General features: G+C 45.6%; 1 protein-coding gene across 4 annotated transcripts in view; it reads left to right on the top strand.

The window, feature by feature from the left end:
* Positions 1-20,118, top strand: part of DPP6 (dipeptidyl peptidase like 6) — a 922,327-nt gene that overhangs the window by 625,579 nt on the left and 276,630 nt on the right. For all 4 annotated transcript variants that reach the window (XM_067041762.1, XM_059073588.2, XM_067041763.1 and 1 more), the window contains exon 5: positions 6,021-6,095. In XM_067041762.1, coding sequence (XP_066897863.1) covers positions 6,021-6,095 — 75 coding nt within the window. The remainder of the gene's footprint in view (positions 1-6,020; positions 6,096-20,118) is intronic.

Raw genomic sequence — 20,118 nt, 5'->3', positions numbered from 1 at the left:
GGAGAAAAAGAAAACTGTTAATCTAGAATTCTATATGCAGCAAAAGTACCTTTCAAAAATAAAGATAAAATAAAGTATTCAGAGATAAAATCTAAGATAATTCATTGGCCATGTACCTGCACACTGAGAAATTTAAAGGACATTCTTTGGAGTAAGGAAGCTTTCACCAGATGAAAAGTTGGGTCTACATAATAGAGTGACAAGTGCCAGAAATGATAAATATGGTCAATGTGTGGCTAGGCTTTTGATGGAAATTTAGGTAAAATGAATTAACTAGTCCTGAAAAAAAATACATCTATCTTTTTATAAAAGGGTTCTTTAAATGTGAAATATATCCAGCTCCTCTTAATGTCATGTAACCTTATGTAAGATTTCTGAACCTTTTCTGCTACACTAAAAATTAACATAGGAAACACCAACATACACACCTAAAATCTTTGGAACATGTTGTAACTTTCTCAAGCATGTCACACAGGGGCAGAAAGCTGATCCAGTATAGAATGGAAAATAACTGCAGTATAAAAGACAGATTTTCCTCATATCCCCATGTTTATTATGTACACAAGCTCCCCTTATTACTCCTAGAGGATTTTAAGATTAGTTTTAAAAAGCAAGACCCAATTATAAGCTATCTATGATATCTACCTTAAATATAAAGACATAGGTTAAAATTAGATGGTTGTAAAAAGATATACCATGCAAACACTAACCAAAGTAAAGCTTGAATGTCTATACGAATATCAGACAAAGTAGACTGCAGAGCAAGGGATACTACCAGAAATAAAAAGAAAGATTTCATAATGATAAAGGAGTCAGTTCATTAAGAAGATATGAGAATCCTGAAGGTGTATTCAACTAGCAATAGAGCTACAGTACTTCAAGCAACAATTGCTTGAACCAAAAGCAGAAATGGACAAATTCACAATTGTAGTTGGTGATTCAAACAATCCTCTCTTAGTAATTGATAGAACATGTAGAAAAAAGCTTGGTAAGGATACAGAAAGTCTTGAAAACACAATTAACCAATTGACCTGACATTTGTAGATCACACCACTCAACAGCAGAGTACATATTCTTTCTGAGTGCACATGGGATATTTACCACGATAGACCATAGTCTAGGCCATTAAAATAGCCTCAATATATTTCAAAGCTTGGAAATTATACAAAGTATGTTCTCTAACAATACAAAATTAAACTAGAAACCAATAGCAAAAAAAAAAAAAAAACTGGAAGATATCCTGATGATTAGAAATTAAACACCATACTTCTGAATAAAAAATTGACCAAAGAAGAAATCAAATGGAAATTAGAGGATAGTTTGAAATGAATGAAAATAAAAATACATAATATCAAAATATACGGTATGCAGCTAGGCAGTATACTTAAAGGGAAATTTATAGCTTTAGGTGCTTATATCTAAGCTTTCACCATAAGAAACTAGGGGAAAAAAGAAGAAAAAGTAAACCTAAGTACACAAAAGAAAGGTAATAAAGAGAAGAAATCAACCATATAGAAAATAGAAAAAATAGAAAAAGTAAAGAATACCCAAAGCTGTTTTGGGGAAAAGATTAATAAAATTGGTGAAGAACGAAGACAAAGGACAAAACAACCAATATCAGGAACAGAGGTGAGACCATCACTACAGATATTACAAGGATAATAGAAAATAGTTTGAACAGCTTTCTATCAATAAATTTGACAACGCAAATGAAACAAATAAATGCTTGAAAGACACAAATGATCACAGTTCACTGAAGATGCAGCTGGCAATCTGAATAGTCCTATGTTGATATAAAAAATCTAATTAATAGTTTAAAACCTCCACATATAGAAAGTTCAAAGCCCAAATGTTTTCACTGGTGAATTCTAGCAAACATTTAAGGAAAGCATAATACTGATTCTACACAAACTCATGAAACAAATAGAAGAAGAGGAGGAATAATTTCCCAAATTATTTCTTGCAGCAGCACTACTCTGAAATAAAAACCAAACAAAGATATTGCCAGAAAAGAAAACCACAATTTTCCTCATGAACACAGGTTCAAAATCCCTCAGCAGAATATTAGCAAATTACATCTAGCAATATATAAAAGGTGTGACACAACATGGCCAAATAGAGTTTATCCCAGGAATGCAAGTTTGGTTTAACATTTAAAAATCAAACAATGTAATTTACCATATTGACAGGAAAAAAAAAAAAAAAGCTAAACAACCTAATCATCTCTCAATAATGTAGAAAAAACAACTGAGAAAATGCAACATTCATTATAACATTCAACTTTTATCATAAAAACTCTGAGGAAACTGGAAATAGATAAGAACATCTTCAGCCTGATTAAAGGCATCTACAAAAAAATGCACCACTAATATCACACTGAATAGTGAAGAATGAATGCCTTCTTCATAAGATTGGGAAAAGGTGAGGTGTCCACTCTCATGACTTCTACATGGCATCATACTGGCAGTTCCCTAGAGTGTAATTGGCTATAAAAAGAAGCAAAAAGCCTCCAGTTAGGAAAGGAAGGAGAAAACTCTCCACAGGGGAGAAGAATGACTATGTAAAAACTTCTAAGGAATCTACCAAAAAATACCCACAATTAATGTAATTTAGCAAGTTGCGGAGCGTACGGTCAGGGTACCAAAGTCTGTTATATTTCTGTAAGCAATAAACAACTGGATATTGAAATTAAGATATACATGTGTATTTTGTTTATATATATGTATAAAGTATCAATAATACTAAATACTTAGGGATAACTTTAACAAAATATGGACAAGATCTGCATTCTGTAAACTACAAAACATGGCCAAGAGAAATTAAACATTTTTTTTGGAGAAAACCCTCCTTTCAAGGAGCTTCCATTCTAATGAAGGAGACAGGAAATAAATAAATAAATGTAAAATATATTTTATTTTAGATAATTATTATTCTAGGGAAATAAGGAAAGAGAGTTATAAAAAATTAGAGGCCAGCCTGTTAAAGTTTGTAGATATACTGGCTGTTCAAGGACATGGAAGTCCTTACGCAAAAGGTGACTTTTGAGAAAAAAGATGAAAGAAGTGAAAATGTACAGTTTCAGGCAGAGAGGAGAGCAAACACAGCGTCCTTGAGACAGCAGTGCCTGGCCTCTGAGAAGGTGTGGACACTGGTGAGATGGGAGAGAGAGCTGAGGGGACCCTGGCCAGGCAGGGCTCCTGCTCAGTCAGAACTTGGACTTACACTGTGAGTGTGATGGGAGGCTGCGTGGGTGGGCTTCAAGCAAGGCGCAGTATCATGATTTACATATTGAAAAGCTGGCCCCGGCCCCTGTGGCTAGCACAGAGTGCAGTGGGGCAAAGACAGAACCTGAGGATGCAGCTGGAAGGTCACTGCAATAGCTCAAGAAAAAAAGGCCCATGCCTTAGACTGGGGTGGTGGCAGCAGGGAAGGAAGGGTTCTGAGTGTCCTTTGGTGGTAGACCAGCTGGGTTCTCTGATCAACTGGATCTCACGTGTGTAAGACAGAGAGAAAGAGAAAAGATGGCTAAGAGTTTGGCCAGAGCAGCTGAGTGAATGGGGTTGCTACATCCGAGGTGAGCAAGAAGCTGCCAGGAGCTGCAGGGGGAGGGGATAGGATGTGAGGGGCTTGGTTTTATGCACGTTGACATGAGGTGCCCATTTGATATCCAAGTGGAGAGATGTCAGGGAGGCGGTTAGATAGACGAGTCTGAAGGTCGAGGTCAAGTCCAGACCAGGTTGGGAGAACTGGACGGAGACTTGACTGTTGGAATCCTCAGCAGGTACATGGATTTTTAGCTACCAGGCTGGATGATATCACCTGGGAGGTGATTTCTTATGGAAGAGTAAAGAGGTCCAAATAATGAGTGTTGGATACTCCGGGACTCAGAGGTCAGAGGAACCAAGGGAACTTGCAAAGGGGCATGAAAACAAGCGGCAAGGGAAGTCAGAGAGAAACCAGGTGTTACCCTGGCCACCAAGTGAAGTCGGGCTTTGGGAGGAGACAGTGGTCAGTGGCGCCAAGTACGGGGAGAGCTGAGGAATTAGCAGGACATTTAGCGACTGAGCCTCTGGTAACCTTGAGAAGAGGGGTCTTGGTCGAGGTGGGGTGGAAACATGATAGGAGCAAGCTTAAGAGAGAATGGGAGAAAACTCAGCGTAGGAAATACTTTCAAGGAGATACGGATAGACAGTTCTCTGAAGATAAAATCCACATTGCCTGAAACATCTCCAGTGGGGATCGAATGTAAGCAGAGAAATGAACTAAGCTATCAGTGAGGCACCACTTCACACCCATCAGAGGGTCAAAGTGGAAGAAAATACAGTGACTTCTTGCTGCCAAGGAAGGGAAGAAGGGGTGCATTCCTACATCCGTAGCAAGAATGTTCATTTCAAGAACAATTTTGAAAAGAAACTTGGCAATATCTATTTAAATTTTTAAAACACTTATACATCGTCAATTCTCCCCTTAGAAATCTACCCTGTAAAATAATGAAAATAATCATACACACACCAGCAAAGAGATATGGATGAGGACCCTTATTACAACCTTGTGTGTAATAACAGCAGACTGGAAACACGTCACAGTTGACCCTCATCATTCACGGCTTCCATATTTGCAGATTCGCCTTGCGTTAAAGTTTATTTGTGACCCCCAAGTTAATACTCAGGGTGCTTCTGCAGTCATTCTTGGACACGTGCATAGTGGCAGAATATTGAAGTTGTCCATTGTCTTCTGGTGTCAAACCTCATACTATAAACAAGTGTTCTTTTTGTGGTCTATGTAGTGCCAAGTTTTTCACATTTTTGCGCATTTTATTGGTGATTATGCTGTTTAAAATGGCTCCCAAGAATAACACTGAAGGCCTGTCTTGTGTTTCTAAGCTCAAGAAGGCTGTGATGTTGTTTTTCTTACAGAGGAAAGACGTGTTAATGAGCTTCATTCAGGCACAGGCTATAGTGTTGTTAGCCTTGAGTTCTGTGTTGATGAAAGCAATATGTACTCAGTAAGACATCTTCAAACAGAAACACACCTAAGACGGGTTATGTACTGACTGGTTGACAAAAACACCGTGACCAGAGGCTCACAGGAACCTAACTCTGCATTCCCCTAGGAACAGGATTTGTGGAGGCTTTATAGAATGTAACTACCATGAATAACAAGAACCTTCTGTAACTACCCTTTAGTAAGGAGTGAGTGAATGAAGATAGAGCCACACCATAGAATAGTATGCAAGCTTTAAAGAGCACGAATTCAGGCTAAACCTTAAGTTACTGTTACGTGAGAAAGCTAAGGTGAGTGTTGTGTAAGGTGACGTCATTTTTAGCTGTGGTTATACATCTAATGCTTGCGTGTGGTCCTATGATCATTTGTAGAGGGATACACGCCAAGTTGACAATATACGGCTTTTTCTAGTGGGTATGAGGGTCTGTACAGCAGTGGGAGTGCATCAGAGAAGACGGGCAAGTTGAAGGGAAACACAGCATTTTCGATGATTTCGTTTATGTAAAATTCCCTGTGTGCTCTGAAGAAATTTGAAAGAAAAAATGATAGCCCTCTATCCACTGACTTGTGGGTCAGAATCCATGAAGGTGAAGAGACACGTTGCCAAATCATGTGTGGAATGTGATTCTATTTTAGGAACAAATCTGCTTAATATAAGCTTCTAAGTATAAGAATGAGCAAAGGAAAGTGTGTTTAAAGATACAGAGAGGTTGGGAGTCTTGCGTGAAAAGGTCATTTGTTTTTATGTTTATTTCTACTGATTTGTTTCAGCAGATACAATATGTTTTGTTGAAATTTGAAAAAACTACAAATAAAATGTAAAATAGCATTAATTAACTGAACACTATTCGGTGAACAGAAAAAGGATATAGCCATTTTTAATAGACTTTAGCAAGTTGGCTCCGTACTAATTTTGTTAGCAAATTTTGAAAATGGCGCCACGGGCACAGTTTCACTACAGGGTTTTGAGTTATGTTATACATAATACTTTAAAATTCTTTGTTTTTTTCTTTTAGGAATCATTAAGAGCTGTCAGATATGAAATATCTCCAGATAGAGAGTACGCTCTTTTTTCATATAACGTGGAACCAGTGAGTACTTCTCTTTTCTATTTATAAAAAAGAATGTTTCTTTATGCTAATACCTTATTAAGTATTTTTCCTTGCATCTCTATTCTTAGTGATCTTTGAATCCTGTAGTAGTTGGTGGGTCCTGGGTTAGTCTCTTTTTATGCCACACTGCCACCTAGGAGAGAGGAAAGGTGTGAAAATCTTTTTGGCAGAGAAAAAAAAAAATCACTACTTTTAGGGCCTATTTCATAGGATTTTCCTGGTGAGATGGTGAGAAGTTGTCTTTCTATAGAGATTTATTTTACCCTTTCGTGCAATTAGTTTTCTTGCCATTTTTCTCAGTCACACCATACATTCTATCCTAAGAACGAAAAGTGAATGCCAGGTTCTCCCTAAATTAAAATCAGCTGTTATTGATCTCCTAGCCACCATGGTATTCTAGAGAAGACTTGAACTATCACTTTCATTATATAAATCCCTGCTTTAAGCACTTTCTATGTGAGTCTCCCATAAAATTTCACCAGAATTTTGTATAAAATCTCACCCTGGTCTTTAGTGGCAGCCTAAAACTCAGACTTTTTTTTTTTTTTTTAACATACTAATATTTTAGAATTCATTTTGGCTCTTTAAATGAGCAAGAAGGTGAAATGTATTTGTGTAAGTGAAACAGATGTTCAGCTTGTAAGAGATAGCAGCTTTAGAAATGTGCATCAGTGGAATTTTATTCTCTGGCAAATAAAATGTAGAATTCCACTGCCTTTCTAGTTCTCTTGAGACTATTCTAACTAGAGTTTGGTGAAGCTTCTGTGAGATGTAATGGTACCTGCATCATCATTCAGGGCTGAGTAGCTCCTTGTTGAGTTTGAGAGAATCTTCCCCTGGCATGAGACAGCCCAGTTTGTCAAGTTACATGCCAACGAGGAAGCTGGGGTTTGCATAGAGATGCAACTCTAATTCTAGAAATTTTAGAATTTCTTCTAAAAGTTACTTGTTGACAACTGGATTATTTCTTAGAGATTTCAGTCTCAATGAAAATTTCAATTGGAGAGTTATTCCTCCAAAAGTCGATCTCTTTTTAATTCTCTATCTGAAATTTTCCATTTACTAGTTTTTTTAATGTCCGTTATGTGAAAGTTTTCTTTTTATCCATCTGAATCCTTTGGAACAACTGGTCAGCTTTATCTGTTTGATCAGGGAAGTCAGTGAACTTAATGTACCGAAAACCAACTTTTAGCCTTGGGGCTCTGCACATCCTACACGCATCCCTACACCCCTCCACGTGTGATGCCTGTGGCTCAGAGTGTTCCAGCTCCTTTCACCGCCCGCGGAAGCTAGCAAAAATGTAACCTCCGCCCCTGAATGAGAGAAAAATCCCAGTACGTGTTTGAAGGACTGTCATAGGAATAGGGTAATGAATTTGTTCTGGGTTGCTCCAGGGAGACAAAACCAACACCTGAGTGAGAAAAGCATAAAAAGACAGATTTCGGGTCATCTTACCAGAAAATCTTTTAATGATGAGAGGATCCCAACAGTGGGATGAGTTAGCTTGTTTGGTAATGAGCTTCCTGCTCCTCAAGACTTCAAAACAAAGTTTTATATTTGTTCTTCAGAAGCTTTTAGAAGAGATTCTCCTATCTGCTCATTTGGAATACGTTGATCTAACCTAGGACCCTATGTTCTGTCCATCGTAGAATTCTCTACCATCCTCCTCCTCTCTCCCAGTGCTCCTCTGGAAACTGTGCCCTGCGATCCCATTGCCACCGATAACCATTTAGGGAAAGAGCATTTTGCTAAATCTGAGTCTTCACCATGCAGAATGCTGGCTGTAAACAAGAACCTTGACTAACCCTTTCTCCCTGTGCACCGTCCCTTGGCCTTTGCGGTAGAACTGCGTTCAGTTTGTTTTCTCAACTGAGGGAAAATGTAAAAAATTTGGAGTGGATTCAGCTATATTTTAAAGTATAAAAATGATTAAAGTATTGAAAATGCGTGCTATGTAAAAAAATCTATAGAAATGGATACTTTTAATGTGAATCAAAGAAGTAACCCTTAATAGTTTTCAATTACTGAGCAGTTACTGTACATATGACCGTGCAGACAAGTCGTCTGTATTGTGTATTTCTTCCTTCAATTATTCAGACTAATCGCCGTGTTGCATCAGTTCCCAGCAGTTTGACATAAACTAGTTTTATTTGCCCATTTTTACGTTGTCAGCTGTTCAGAGAGCAGGGAGGTCTTTTTATCTCCTGTCCCCACGTGGCCCTCAGGACCTGGCCCAGGACCATGTGTGTATATTTGGTGCTGAACCAATATGTTTGTGGCATTATCCTCTCTCTGAACTTTTTGGCTCTGGATTAGGATTCAAAGTGACTTTATGTACTCTTAAGTCCTTGAAATTTTATCAAATACGCAAAAAAATAAAATTATGTCATGAAGGGAAGAGACCTTATTTGTGAAACATCTTAGTAACAGCCCATGTTTATTCTGGAAATGGGAGATCATGGTAATTAGCATACCTTTTTTTCCTACTAAACTCTTCTAATTTTATTACCTCTATAACTTAGTTAACATCCTTGAGCATCTACAAATTAGCTAATTTTAACTATGTCAACCCTATGCTTTTTCAATGGTCTCAAAAGTACCCTTTTAAAAAATGTAAAAAGTGATCAATTAGATTGGAGAAAGAGTAAACCCAAGCACAGTTTTCCATTTTTCCAGGCTATAGATACCTATAGATTCATTAATGTCTCTGGAATTGGAAAATAATAAACAATATCATGTTTTATTGATGTGGTACCAGTCCTGTAGTTTGCAAAATGTGTTTATTTACATTATCTCATTTCTGCTGGAAAGACCATTCCTGCCCCAAAGAGCCAGTGTTTCCTAACTGAGTGTTACTTTGTTTTGTTACGTATAGGACTTCATAGCATTTCTCAATGTGTAGCTTATGAAGGGTTCTCTTGAAACCAAGCTAGACATTTGGGGGTACAGTAATTTTTTTACTTTTAATTTGAAAACTATATTAACTATACTTACTAAACTGTACTAATAGGGGTAAATTTCCTTAAAACAAAGTTATCTAATTAGAGTAGCCCTGTTCCTTCATATCGAAGTATATTTGGCAAATGTTAAAAGTTTCTAAAACTCTTTGGGGAGGAGGAAAAAAAAATTTTTAATGTGATATCTTAGAGAATGTACAACTATTAATACATTTTGTGACTTTCAGAGAGGAAAGAGAAATCATATCTGGAAAATGTTCTTCCTTAGAGATTATTTTCTGAAAGAGCCAGTGAATATTTGTGACAATTTTTGTTGCATTGTTTAAAAGGGATAATCAGGGTGATTGTTCTTAAAACCTGTGGAACATTGTTCTGATCCCAGTAAAATCTTGCCCAACATCTGATCTAAATAAAATCCCAGTCACACAGTCATGGAATTAGCAAAGTGAGTTTGTGTATATCAGTCTATCTCTTTTAGCTACCTGTTGCTACATAATAAACTACCCCAAAACGTAGTGGCTTGAGGTGAACAACATTAAGAATTTCACGGTTCCCGTGGGTCAGAAATCTGGACTCGGGTTAGCTGGATCCTTGTACGCCAGGTCTTTCATGGGCTGGATGCCAGGTGTCATCTGAGCTGCAGGCTCACCTCAAGGCTCGACTGGGGAAGGACTTGCTTCCGAGTTTACCTGTGCGATTCTTGACAGGGTTCTGTTTTTCATGGCCATTGGGTTTCTCATTGGCCCAGACACTGTCCCCAGGTCCTTGCACCACAGGGCTCACCATGGGACAGAGCAGCAGGGAAGAGGAGCCCAGACAGTGTCAGTAGGATGGAGGTCACAGTGTTTGTGACCTCATGTTCCCTCACTGTCACCAGCATCCATTTGTGAGAAATGAGTCCCTATGTCCAGCCCTCTGGGGGAGGGGATTCACAAGAGAGTGAACACCGGGCAGGGGGATGGTTGAGAGCCTTTCCAGGAGCTTCCTATGATACCATCAGAGCCTAAGGAAGTAGAGCTGCTCGTATTTATGTTGCACCAAGTGAGCCTACAGTCTGCCGAAAGGACATGATATATCTGTTTAAAGAGTATAATGAGTTCCTTCCTTCCTTACATGGCTCCCAAAGTTCCAAGAAGCTAGAGAAGCCAGGAGGTGTGATTATAGCCTCTAGAGAGAGCTCTGTTTAGGGCAGCAAAACCAAGTTCTCATCGGTCCTCTGCAAGTGACTTGCTGATGACCTAAGGTGGCCCAGACTTCTGTGGTTCTTCCGTCAGAGAAATGGAGATGCTGTCATGTTCACTAGTGACTTAGGGATATTATGAAACCGACATGGAGGATCACTTAGCTATCTGGGTTACTGTGTAAATTAAATTCATGATATAAGAAGACGCCTAACCCAGACCTTGAATACAGTGGGGTTCTAGCCATGTAATTTCTTGTTATGATTTTAGTTTTTTATTATTATATTTTCAAGCTTAGTGGAATGCTACATAAATCCAGGGAAGTACAGTATTCCCATGATTCTCTTGGGAACCCAAATGAAAACATACTCTTTTTTTTAATGCTAACTACTTCTGGAGTCTCAAATTTAGCAATAAAATTAGAATACAGTGAGAAATCACTAGGCCATTAACTGTGGATATATTTCTCTTGGATTACTGGTACATATTTTAAGGAGTTTTTTAAAGTTTTGTGCTGAAAAAGGAGAGTGTACAAAGAAATATTATTAGGTTCTTTCTGTCTTCTAAGGGTTGCATATTAGCAGTTAGTGATGACACAGCTTACTAGTTGGGAAAGTTAATCAAACCATTTGTTATCCTAGATACGGGCTCCTGGAGGTGGCATATTCACATCCATACCCAGGTGTGGCTGTTGTCAAGTTTTTAAAAAATTTATTTTATTGAAGTATAGTTAATTTACAATGTTGTGTTAGTTTAGTTTCAGGTGTACAGCAAAGTGATTCAGTTACGTGTGTGTGTGTGTGTGTGTGTGTGTGTGTGTGTGTGTGTGTGTTGCGTTGCTCTGGCTGGAGGGGAGAAAGCGTGTTGAACTGACCCGAAGCACTCCATGGGTCCAGAAGTGTGGTGATTAATATTGGGGGAGAGTGTCTGTAGGTGCTGGGAATACTTGTTTCTCCCCTGGAGTGTCGTACAAAGAGGCTGTCCTGACGTAGCTACAGGCACCAGGGAGTCCTAATGCGGCCGTGTGTGCAGGACTGGGCATGCAGTTTGAGGGGTTGTAACAACTGGTAGCCTGTGCCCTCTGACCTGCAGCGTGCCCTCTGACCTGGCATGCCCTGCAATTCAGAGCAGCCCCTTCATTGACCTCTGTGCTTCTCCTCGGGCCCCTGTCCAGCCGGTCTCCCCAGTGTAGCCAGATAACCTTAAGACATCCGTAAAGAGGATCACATGGGTCTCTGTCCCCCTGGCCCTCACCTGAGACCGGTGGCGTGCTCCAATTCACGGAGGCCCCAGGCCCCACCCCACAGACGCCTCTGCCTGCTCTTCTTCGCAGCCATGTCGCCTCCTCTGTGGTTCCACCGTGCCATGCCCCTCCGGACCTCAGGACCTTTGAACTCACCGTGCCCCCTCCCACCCTCTCGGGAGCCTTCGGACCACAGGAAAGGGACACTTCCCGGTGGAGGAAGAGGCTTGTTCGTCTGTAGGCGAAGTGGCAGCAGGATCGTTGAGTTTCTTTTGATGCATCCTTTTATTTTTCCCAATAATGCACAAGTGCCACGACAGAGGAGCGGGGGGCCTGAAGAGCCAGAAAGGACGAGCAGGGGTCTCAGCCCACTGGAAGAAAGGCTCGCCTTTAACAGCTGGGGGATCAGCAGGCTGGTGGGGTTTGTACCCGTGAGGATGCCCTGAGGGCAGACCCAGGTACGTGCTTTTCCCCAGGAGCACTTACCTGCCCAGTCCCCGGTCCCCTGGTGTCATCTGGGGCTGGAATCTGTCAGGCGAGTGAAATTGGGAATTCGGGGTGGTTTCAAAGGAGTGATTATCGTGAGGGACCGTGGAAACTCACCTGCTCGTGGAGGGAGGTAAAGGCAGGAGGGGCCATAGGTAGAAAGGGGGGGGGGGTCTTTGGTCGGGGCAGAAACCCGGAGGGGAGGAAGGGCGAGCAAAGGCAGCAGAATACGATCAAGTGTGGTCGCCAGAGCGCGCGTGGGTGCTGCGGGCCGCGCCTCGCATGAATGACAAGGCCAGGAAGAGAGGCGGCTGAGGGCTCGGGGTGCTGAGGGCACGCGCGCGCTGGGGGCTGCGGGGTGACCCGGGAGAGGAGGCAGGATTTAGGGAGGCGGGGCGGGGGAGGGCCGTTTCTCCCACATCTGCCGGCCCTTGGTCCGTGGGAGGGTGGGGCTGAGATGAAAGAGATGCTCCACTGAAGAGAGGGCGTTGTGGCTGCCCAGAGCGAAGGCACGGGGGGGGGGGGGGGGACAGCGTTCAGCAGGAGACCACGAGGCAAGGGCGGGTGTCTCAGGGGACGCGGAGGGGGGTTTGAGAAGCCGAGGAGGGTCCTGGCGGCGGGTGCAGAGCATCTGTGAAGAGGGGTATCGAGGCGGCCGCCGCGGAGCCTGGGCGGCAGTGACGACGTTGTGCCGGGCGCTCCCGAAGGCCACCGGCGCCAGGAGGGTCTCTGAGCGGGTCCCAGTTAAGCAGTGGGGGAGTGTGGCGAGGAGTCAGAGAGACGGAGAGCTGGAAGTGAGGAGAGCGGGTTTCCGGGGTGCACGGGGAGGCAGGAAAGAGAGAGCGCTTAATTGCTTCCATTATGAATGGCCGGCACTGTAAAGTAGCGAGGGGGAAAGAGGGACTCCGATTCTTGGGAAGGACCTGCTCTCCACCGCAGGTGCGCAGAGTCCACTGTAGTGGGCGAGCTCGTTAACAGCAATGACAGGCGGAGACTCCGAGCTAATTAGTGCGGCCGAGCTGCCGACCTGGGGCTCAGAGCCTCTTACGGGGCCGTTCTCTCTCCTTGGCGGTTAGAGCATTTTTATGTTACTTCAAACTTGAAGGAATTAATCATCGTTGTACGCTAGGACCAGTTCCGTCTGTGATTTTCAGCTCCAGCTGCCATCAGGGAGAATGATCTAACAGGACGTCATGAAGGTGTCGTTCAGAGTGTCACCAGCGGCACACACATGGCCATTTTAGTTCAGGGGCAAAAGGAGACCACCCACTTCTGGAAGAAGGTGACGACACGCTTTTGCTTTTTCTCTAGGCAGCTAAACTTGTTATGTTTATAATAACAGGTGGACTTTCTTGAATGTCATTTTCAAGAGTTTATTGGGTTCCCACTTCTCTCTTCGTGGTTCCCACAGTAAGTAAGCTGTGTAATTGGAAAAACCCCGTGACACACTCTGTGCCCGATACAGCAAGTACCTTGGGAATTTGGAATTTTATTAAACAATAGGTTTTAATTTTCTGTAGTCTTTTTCCATCTTACTGGGTTTCTTTACTCCTGGGTGTTATTGTAGCAAAAAGCCTGAAAGCAAGAGAGGAAGTGTTCAGTGTTGCGCTGTCGTGCGATAATGCACACGGATATCCAGACTTGGTGGCTTTTACTGAGGCACCTGCTCTGGTGGGACTTCCAGCCAAGCCAGTAACCACAGTTTTTGAATCTGTGGACATTAACGAGCAGAAGTGGTGAGCTGCTCGAGGCATTCCTGAGTGGGGCGCTGCCCTGGGCCTTTCAGTGACTTGCCTCCACCGGTGGTGGTGCCGGCTCAACAGACGAAGTGTTGGTGTTTGCAGGATTTGTGTGTTTACGTGTGTGCGCTTGTGTGTACATGCGTGTGAAGGGGTAGTAAATAATTTCCACTAAAGGTGAGAGAGGAGAGGGGGAGTGTACAGTGTTATTCTTCCAACGGCACCGCCATCTGCTGTATGATTAAGAAGTGATAAACCGGGAAGTTAGTCATCCTTTTAAGCGGAAGGAGAGTGAGCTGGTCATCGCCACTCCGTAAGGCAGCTCTCTACCTGACCTACGCGCCACAGCTTCGAGGGGTTCTGAAATTTTTTTGGCTTCCAAAAAGCTACCAAAGATAATTAATCATCGAAAGAAGGAAATCCCTTTCTTTCCTTAACATTGGAATGAGGAAAGATGAAGGGACTGAAGTTCATGAGTAGAATTTGGTTGCTGCTTAGCTCTGATTACATGATTCCTTGGATGAGAAAATAAGAGAGAATTAGCGAAATCATCCAATAGTTTAATCTGTATAATGTCACAACAGTCATTTTTACTTAATTACCCCCATCCTGAATTAACCAATAGTTTTGACAGCCTCCGGGCATTCTTAAAAAGCCAGGTAAGAGGATGCTGTTGGCAAACTTGCCTTCCAAGTTGATGTGACTTAAGTACCAGTCACATCCGCTGCTGAGGGTCACCAGGCAGCCCAAGCGGATGAAGCATGTGGGTCCCGCGTGAGAGGAGGCCCAGACAGGAGCACACAGGAAGGGAGCAGACAGGTCCTGGGGCCAGTCCACCCACGTGTATTTAAATGCACAATCCCTCTGAACCCCTGAGCGAAAAGAGGATCTTGAGGGAAAACCTGGGAAGGGTTAGGAAAGCAAGAGCATGAGAGCTGCTTCAGATCACAAGTATCCCTCTGAGCACAGCAGCGAGAGAAGAGAGGCAGACACAGTTAGGAGAGCGAATTATCTACGTGACCCTACGGACACCCTGGGGAAAAGGAGGATAAACCCCCTGTATATCCTGGGACAAAATGCTTAGGTGAGGGAGCGCTTCCCCAGGGAGGAGCCCCATTGCCAGATACTAAGTTTCTCAAGTTACTAGTACTTCCTTATGGGCCCATCTCCAGTAGAGTCACATTGGATTAGGACTTCAACGTGTGGATTTTGAGGGAGCACAGCTTCCGTAGCTTTCCACCCCCAGTCCCCCCAAATTCACGTTCTCCTCACGTGCATCCATCCCATCCAAACAGCCCCGAAAGTCTTAATCCCAACGGCAGCTGTACGTCTCGTCCAAAGTCTCACGTAAACATCATCTAAATCGGGTGTGGGTGAGACTCCAAGTATGATTCACCCTGAGGCCGAATTCCTCTCCCGCTGTGAACTTGCGAAACCGGACAAGTGATGTGTTTTCAAAATACAACAGCAGGACAGACATAGGCTAGACATTCCCATTCCAAATGAGAGAAATCAGAAGGAAGAAAGGGGTCACCGGCTCCACGAATGCCCAGAACCTAGCAAGGAAAGTTCCTTTATATCTTAAGTTCCGAGAATAATCCTTTTCGGGTCCATATGCTCCTCCTCCTGGGCCTGGTGGGGTGGCAGCGTCACCCTCACGGCTCTCAGCAGGGGGCCACTGCCCCTGAGACCCTAGGCGGGGCATCCTGGCTCCCCAAACTGGAGAGGTGACCCCAGCCCTGAAGATCTCTGAATTGCCTTTGGGATCTCTCATCCCTTTTCTCGAAGGTTGGAGCACATCTGCAGCCGGACAGCTCTGCGTTCCCGTCCTGCAGAATCTGAGGGGTCTGGCCTTCCCTCTCATTCCGCCCCGTTTCTCCTGTGCCCTTAGTCCTCGAGGGCAGCGTTGCTGCTGGTTTAACCCCATCTCTGTTCCTGCCTGCTGCCGAGCGGCTGGTGACATTCGTGGTTCACACCCACGCCAACCTCTTTATCAGAGGTTCTTCAGGACCTCTGGAGCATTCGCTTCAGCACAAGCCTTCTCACTTTTCATAACGGGGACAGGTTGAGAACTTTCCAGATCTTTCAGTTATGGTTCCTTTTTCCTCAACCATTCCTTCGTCAGTTCATCTCTTTGCTCCTTTCACATTTCACTAAGAGCACCAGGAGGATCCAGGCTGCACTGCCAACATTCTGCTTAGAAACCTCCGCAGCTGAATTTCCAATTTCATGGCGCACAAGCTCTATCTTCCACGGAAGACTGGACCACAGTGCAGCCAAAATTATTTGCCACTTTACAACAGCAGTTGCTTTTCTTCCTGTTTCCAATAGCACCTGAGACCTCATCAGAACGGCCTTTCAGTCCACCCTTCTACCAACAGTGCCTTCTCTGCAATCCAGGCTTTTCCTAGCAGGCGCCTCGGAACCCCTCTAGCCCCTGTGCATCACCGAGTTCCAAAGCTGTCTCCACGTTGTTAGGGATGGGCTACAGCAGCACCCATTTCATGGCACCCAAGTCGGGCTTCTGGGACAAAATGCCACAGACTGGGTGCATCAAACAACAGAAGTTCATTTTCTCACAGTTTTAGAGGCTGGAAGGTCAAGGTGCCAGCAGGTTCGATTTCTGGTGAGGGCCCTCTTCCTAGCTTGTAGGCGGCGTCCGTCTCGCTGTGCCCTCACGGGCCTCTCCTGGGGGTGTGTGTGTGTGTGTGCAAACTCTCTGGCGCCTTTTCTTATGAGAGCACCAATTCTGTCAGATCAGGGGCCACCCTTGTGACCCCATTTAACCTTAATTACCTCCTCATAGGCCCATCTCTCAATACGGTCACATTGGGGTTAGGACTTCGGTATGCGAATATGTCGGGGATACAAACATTCCGTCCAAAACGCGACCCTCCTCCAGCCTCCCCTGGCCGCCGCTCCGGACAGAACCAGAGATCCCTCACCAGCCCTTCCCGCGTTGACTTCCCTGGTCCCGAATCCCCAGAGGCTCCGTTGGCGCTTCTCCTGTGCCTGCCCACTTAGGGTTCACCCAGTGCACAGACTTCACTGGTTTTCCTCTCTGAGTCTTGGCCTAGGTTCTTCTTCCTTCTCGTACGACATACTCGCCCTGGGCAACTTTATCTAAAACCGCAATTACCGTGCGGGCTGTTGCCACCCCCAAAGTGTGGTCCATAACTGGCAGCAGAAGTGTCACCAGGAAGCTTGTTAGAAATCCCGAGTCTCAGGCCCCTGCTCAAACCTTCCTGAACCAGGGACTTCCCTGGTGGTCCAGTAGTTAAGACTCTGCTCTTACAATGCAGAGGCTGTGGGTTCAACCCCTGGCCGGGGCACTAAGATCCCACATGCTGCAGGCTACGGCCGAAAGGTAAAAGAAGAAGAAGAAGAAGAAAATAAATAAAACAAAACAAAACCAAACCCTAATGGATCAGAACCTGCACTTTAAGTAGATCTGGACGAGACTCGTACGCGCATTGAAGTTTGAGACGCGCTTTTCTATACAACAGTGACTCCCAGTCACGTTCTGGTCCAGGTCTCTCACCGGTCTCCAGGCCGTATATTCTGCTGTCTCCCGGGGGCCCCCAGAGACCTCAGCCCCCTCGTGTGCAAAGAGCACTCATCAACTACACCCCAAATTGGCCTCACTTTCTGTGTCCCGCATGTTAATGCGTTGGGATAAGCACCACCAGCCCCTATTTCCAGGGCCCTGGGCGTAGGCCTTGCGCCTGCGTCCTCCCCCTCCACCACCTGGCATCGTCACTGCGCCCTTGCCTTCGAATATGCCCACTTGCATCTTCCCCCATTGCTGCTACCCCGGGAAGCCCACCTTCATTTGTTGCCTAAGAGCTACATTCACCTCCCAAAGGGCCTCTTTGCCTTAGGCCTCCCTCCCCAGCGCCCACAGCTTTAACCTGTTCTCCAACCTGCCTTCAGGGTGACCTCCAATGCACCAGTCAGATTACCCTAGTCCCCCGTTTCCATCCCTTGGTTTCCCTGCCCGCGTCCTCGGTATCGCTTTCAGGAAGGGGTCCTTTTGGCTTTGACACGTCTCCATCTGTGACGTCCAGACCTTTTTCAGCCCCTGCGTGACCAGACCTTCCTCTGGCCTTCGCCTTCACCTCTGCAGTTCTCTCTGCCAGGAACACTGCCACCCCCACCTCCGTCACCCCAGAGCTCCTGCAAATCCCCCTCCGCAGGAAGAGTGTGCAAGAGGGCGCTAGTGCCCCCTGTGCAGACCACAGGTCCGCAGCACTTTACAGCCTTCCAGTCACGGGCTGATCGGTCTCCACCCCCACTGGACTTGAGGATCCTCAAAGAGGGCCTTGCACGCTGGCCGTCCCATAACGGGTCCCCCACTGGTCTCCAGCTGGCAAGTGGAAGACCCCAGCGCCACCTCCACGTGGAGGCTCGTGACCACTCCAGCCTCCTGGGCTGTGAGCCCAGGTGAGGATGGGCCGCGTTGCCCAGGAAGCCCATCGTGGCAGTGAGCGATGCCAGCTCCCACGGCTCCAATTCCCTGACTCCAATGCACTTTTGTTAAGCTGCACGTGTACGAGAGGTGTTTGGCTGAAATGTCTTTTAAAGCCTCTCGTACTGAGGAGGCTTTTAATGTCATAAATATTTAAGAACACTCTGTGGCTGATCTCTGTAATTATTCAACTCAGGATGCACCCAGAACTGCCGCCTTTGGTGGGCTCTGGTCACGATGCTCCTCGACCCATCTGAAGTGTCTCCCTGGATTTCAGTTTACATATAACATGACAAAACATTGAATTTTTTCCTTCTCATTTTTTAATGTTTATAGCTTTTGGGCGGGTGTACAGTTCTATGAGTTTCAGAACCTGTGTAGACTTGTGTAACCATCGCCGCAAATCAGGATCCTAAACGGCCGTGTCCCCCTGGAAAACCTCCTCTTGCTGCCCCTTTGCCTTCAGGCCCTCCTCCACCCCGGCCCCTGGCAGCTAGTGACCTGTTTTCTGTGCCTATGGTTTGACCTTTTCTAGAGTGTCACATAAATGGCAACCAACAGCATGTAACCTTTCCAGGGTACCTTTAAAGAGGAGAGTACCTTTTGATGTCCAAATATGGAGAAAATCTAAGGCTTCTTTGGAATATTATTACCTGCGCTGTTTTTGCTGGAAGAACCTATTGGCTGTTTTGGTGAAGCACGTGACCCCAAGTTGAGCCGTGGAAGATGTGGTGAGCGTGTCCTTAACTTCGATGTTGAAAATCCGACAGGGCTTTAGTGGCTGCACCCTCTGCACGGGGCGGGGTCTCTGCCTGCGGAGTGTCCGATGAGAGTGCGAAGAGGAGCCCACGGGGGGCCGAGACCAGGCTGAGCGGAGAGAGTCACGAGCGCGTCTCCGAGCGGTGGCTCCAGGGCGTTCTGCGGGGAGCTGGGGGGGGGCTCGGGGTCTGGAGCAGCGGTCCGACTTCAGCGGTCAAGTGAAGAAACGAGAGGGGGAGAGGCATTCCAGACGGGAGAGCCCCACGAGCATGTGCTCAGGGTGGGGTGTGCCTGGTGATCGTGGCAGTGAGACTTATCCCCACCGTCCACCTGGGGCCGCCAGCACGCGAGGGCCAGTCTGTGGAGCTGATGTCGGCAGGAAGGCGGGTTGCGGCCAGACCGGCGTGTTTGGGTGGATCCTTTGCGCTGCCATCTTGGAGAGAGAACCACGTGGCCGTTGAGTGGGAGGACAGGGAGGTGACGGGGACTCGGCCACCGTGTGGCCTAACAGACCAAGGGAGATGTTGGCGGGAGGACCCCTGAGAAAGCTGGGCTCTCTTGAAGGAGAGACAGACTCCCTCTCGACCGTCCCCGCCTTCAGGGAGGCTGAGACGTCAGGCCTGAGGATAAGCCGGGACCAAAGCCCATGGGAAGATGCCAGAGCAGATGCAGAGCCCAGGCCCTGGATGGCTCCGTCCGTCTGATGCCACCGACCACTGTCCTCTGGACTCCTTAAGCCGGAGAAGTTAACTCCTGGTTGTCTGAGCCACGGCCCGCAGGGATTTTCTTACTTGCTGGTAAATGAGCCCTCACTAGCCGCCCGTGCTGTTTCCTGCTTCTGGATCTCCTTCGCGACCTTGTCCAGCTGGGACCTCTTCCATTCAGAAATTTAACCTCTTTATGGACGCTTCTGCAGATGCCCCGGCATCGCATGGAACTCGGTAAACTCTTAAACACACCTGTCTCCCCATCCCTGAGCTGCGAGCCGCCCCCCCTCCCCCGGACGTGAAAGGTGGCCTGGTTCCCTTTGCACCTGGCAGATAATGAATGATCAGCACGTATTAGCTGAATAAATGGACGGATGAATGAGCCAGTGCCACAGGCTCTAGAAAGGGAAAGATGGGGAATGAACGGTCCTACGCGTCCTTGCTAAATCATGGCCTGTATTC

This window comes from Kogia breviceps, chromosome 9, assembly GCF_026419965.1.
Source record: "Kogia breviceps isolate mKogBre1 chromosome 9, mKogBre1 haplotype 1, whole genome shotgun sequence".
Taxonomy (NCBI): Eukaryota; Metazoa; Chordata; class Mammalia; order Artiodactyla; family Physeteridae; genus Kogia; species Kogia breviceps.
This window is presented reverse-complemented; position numbering and strand designations above follow the sequence as displayed.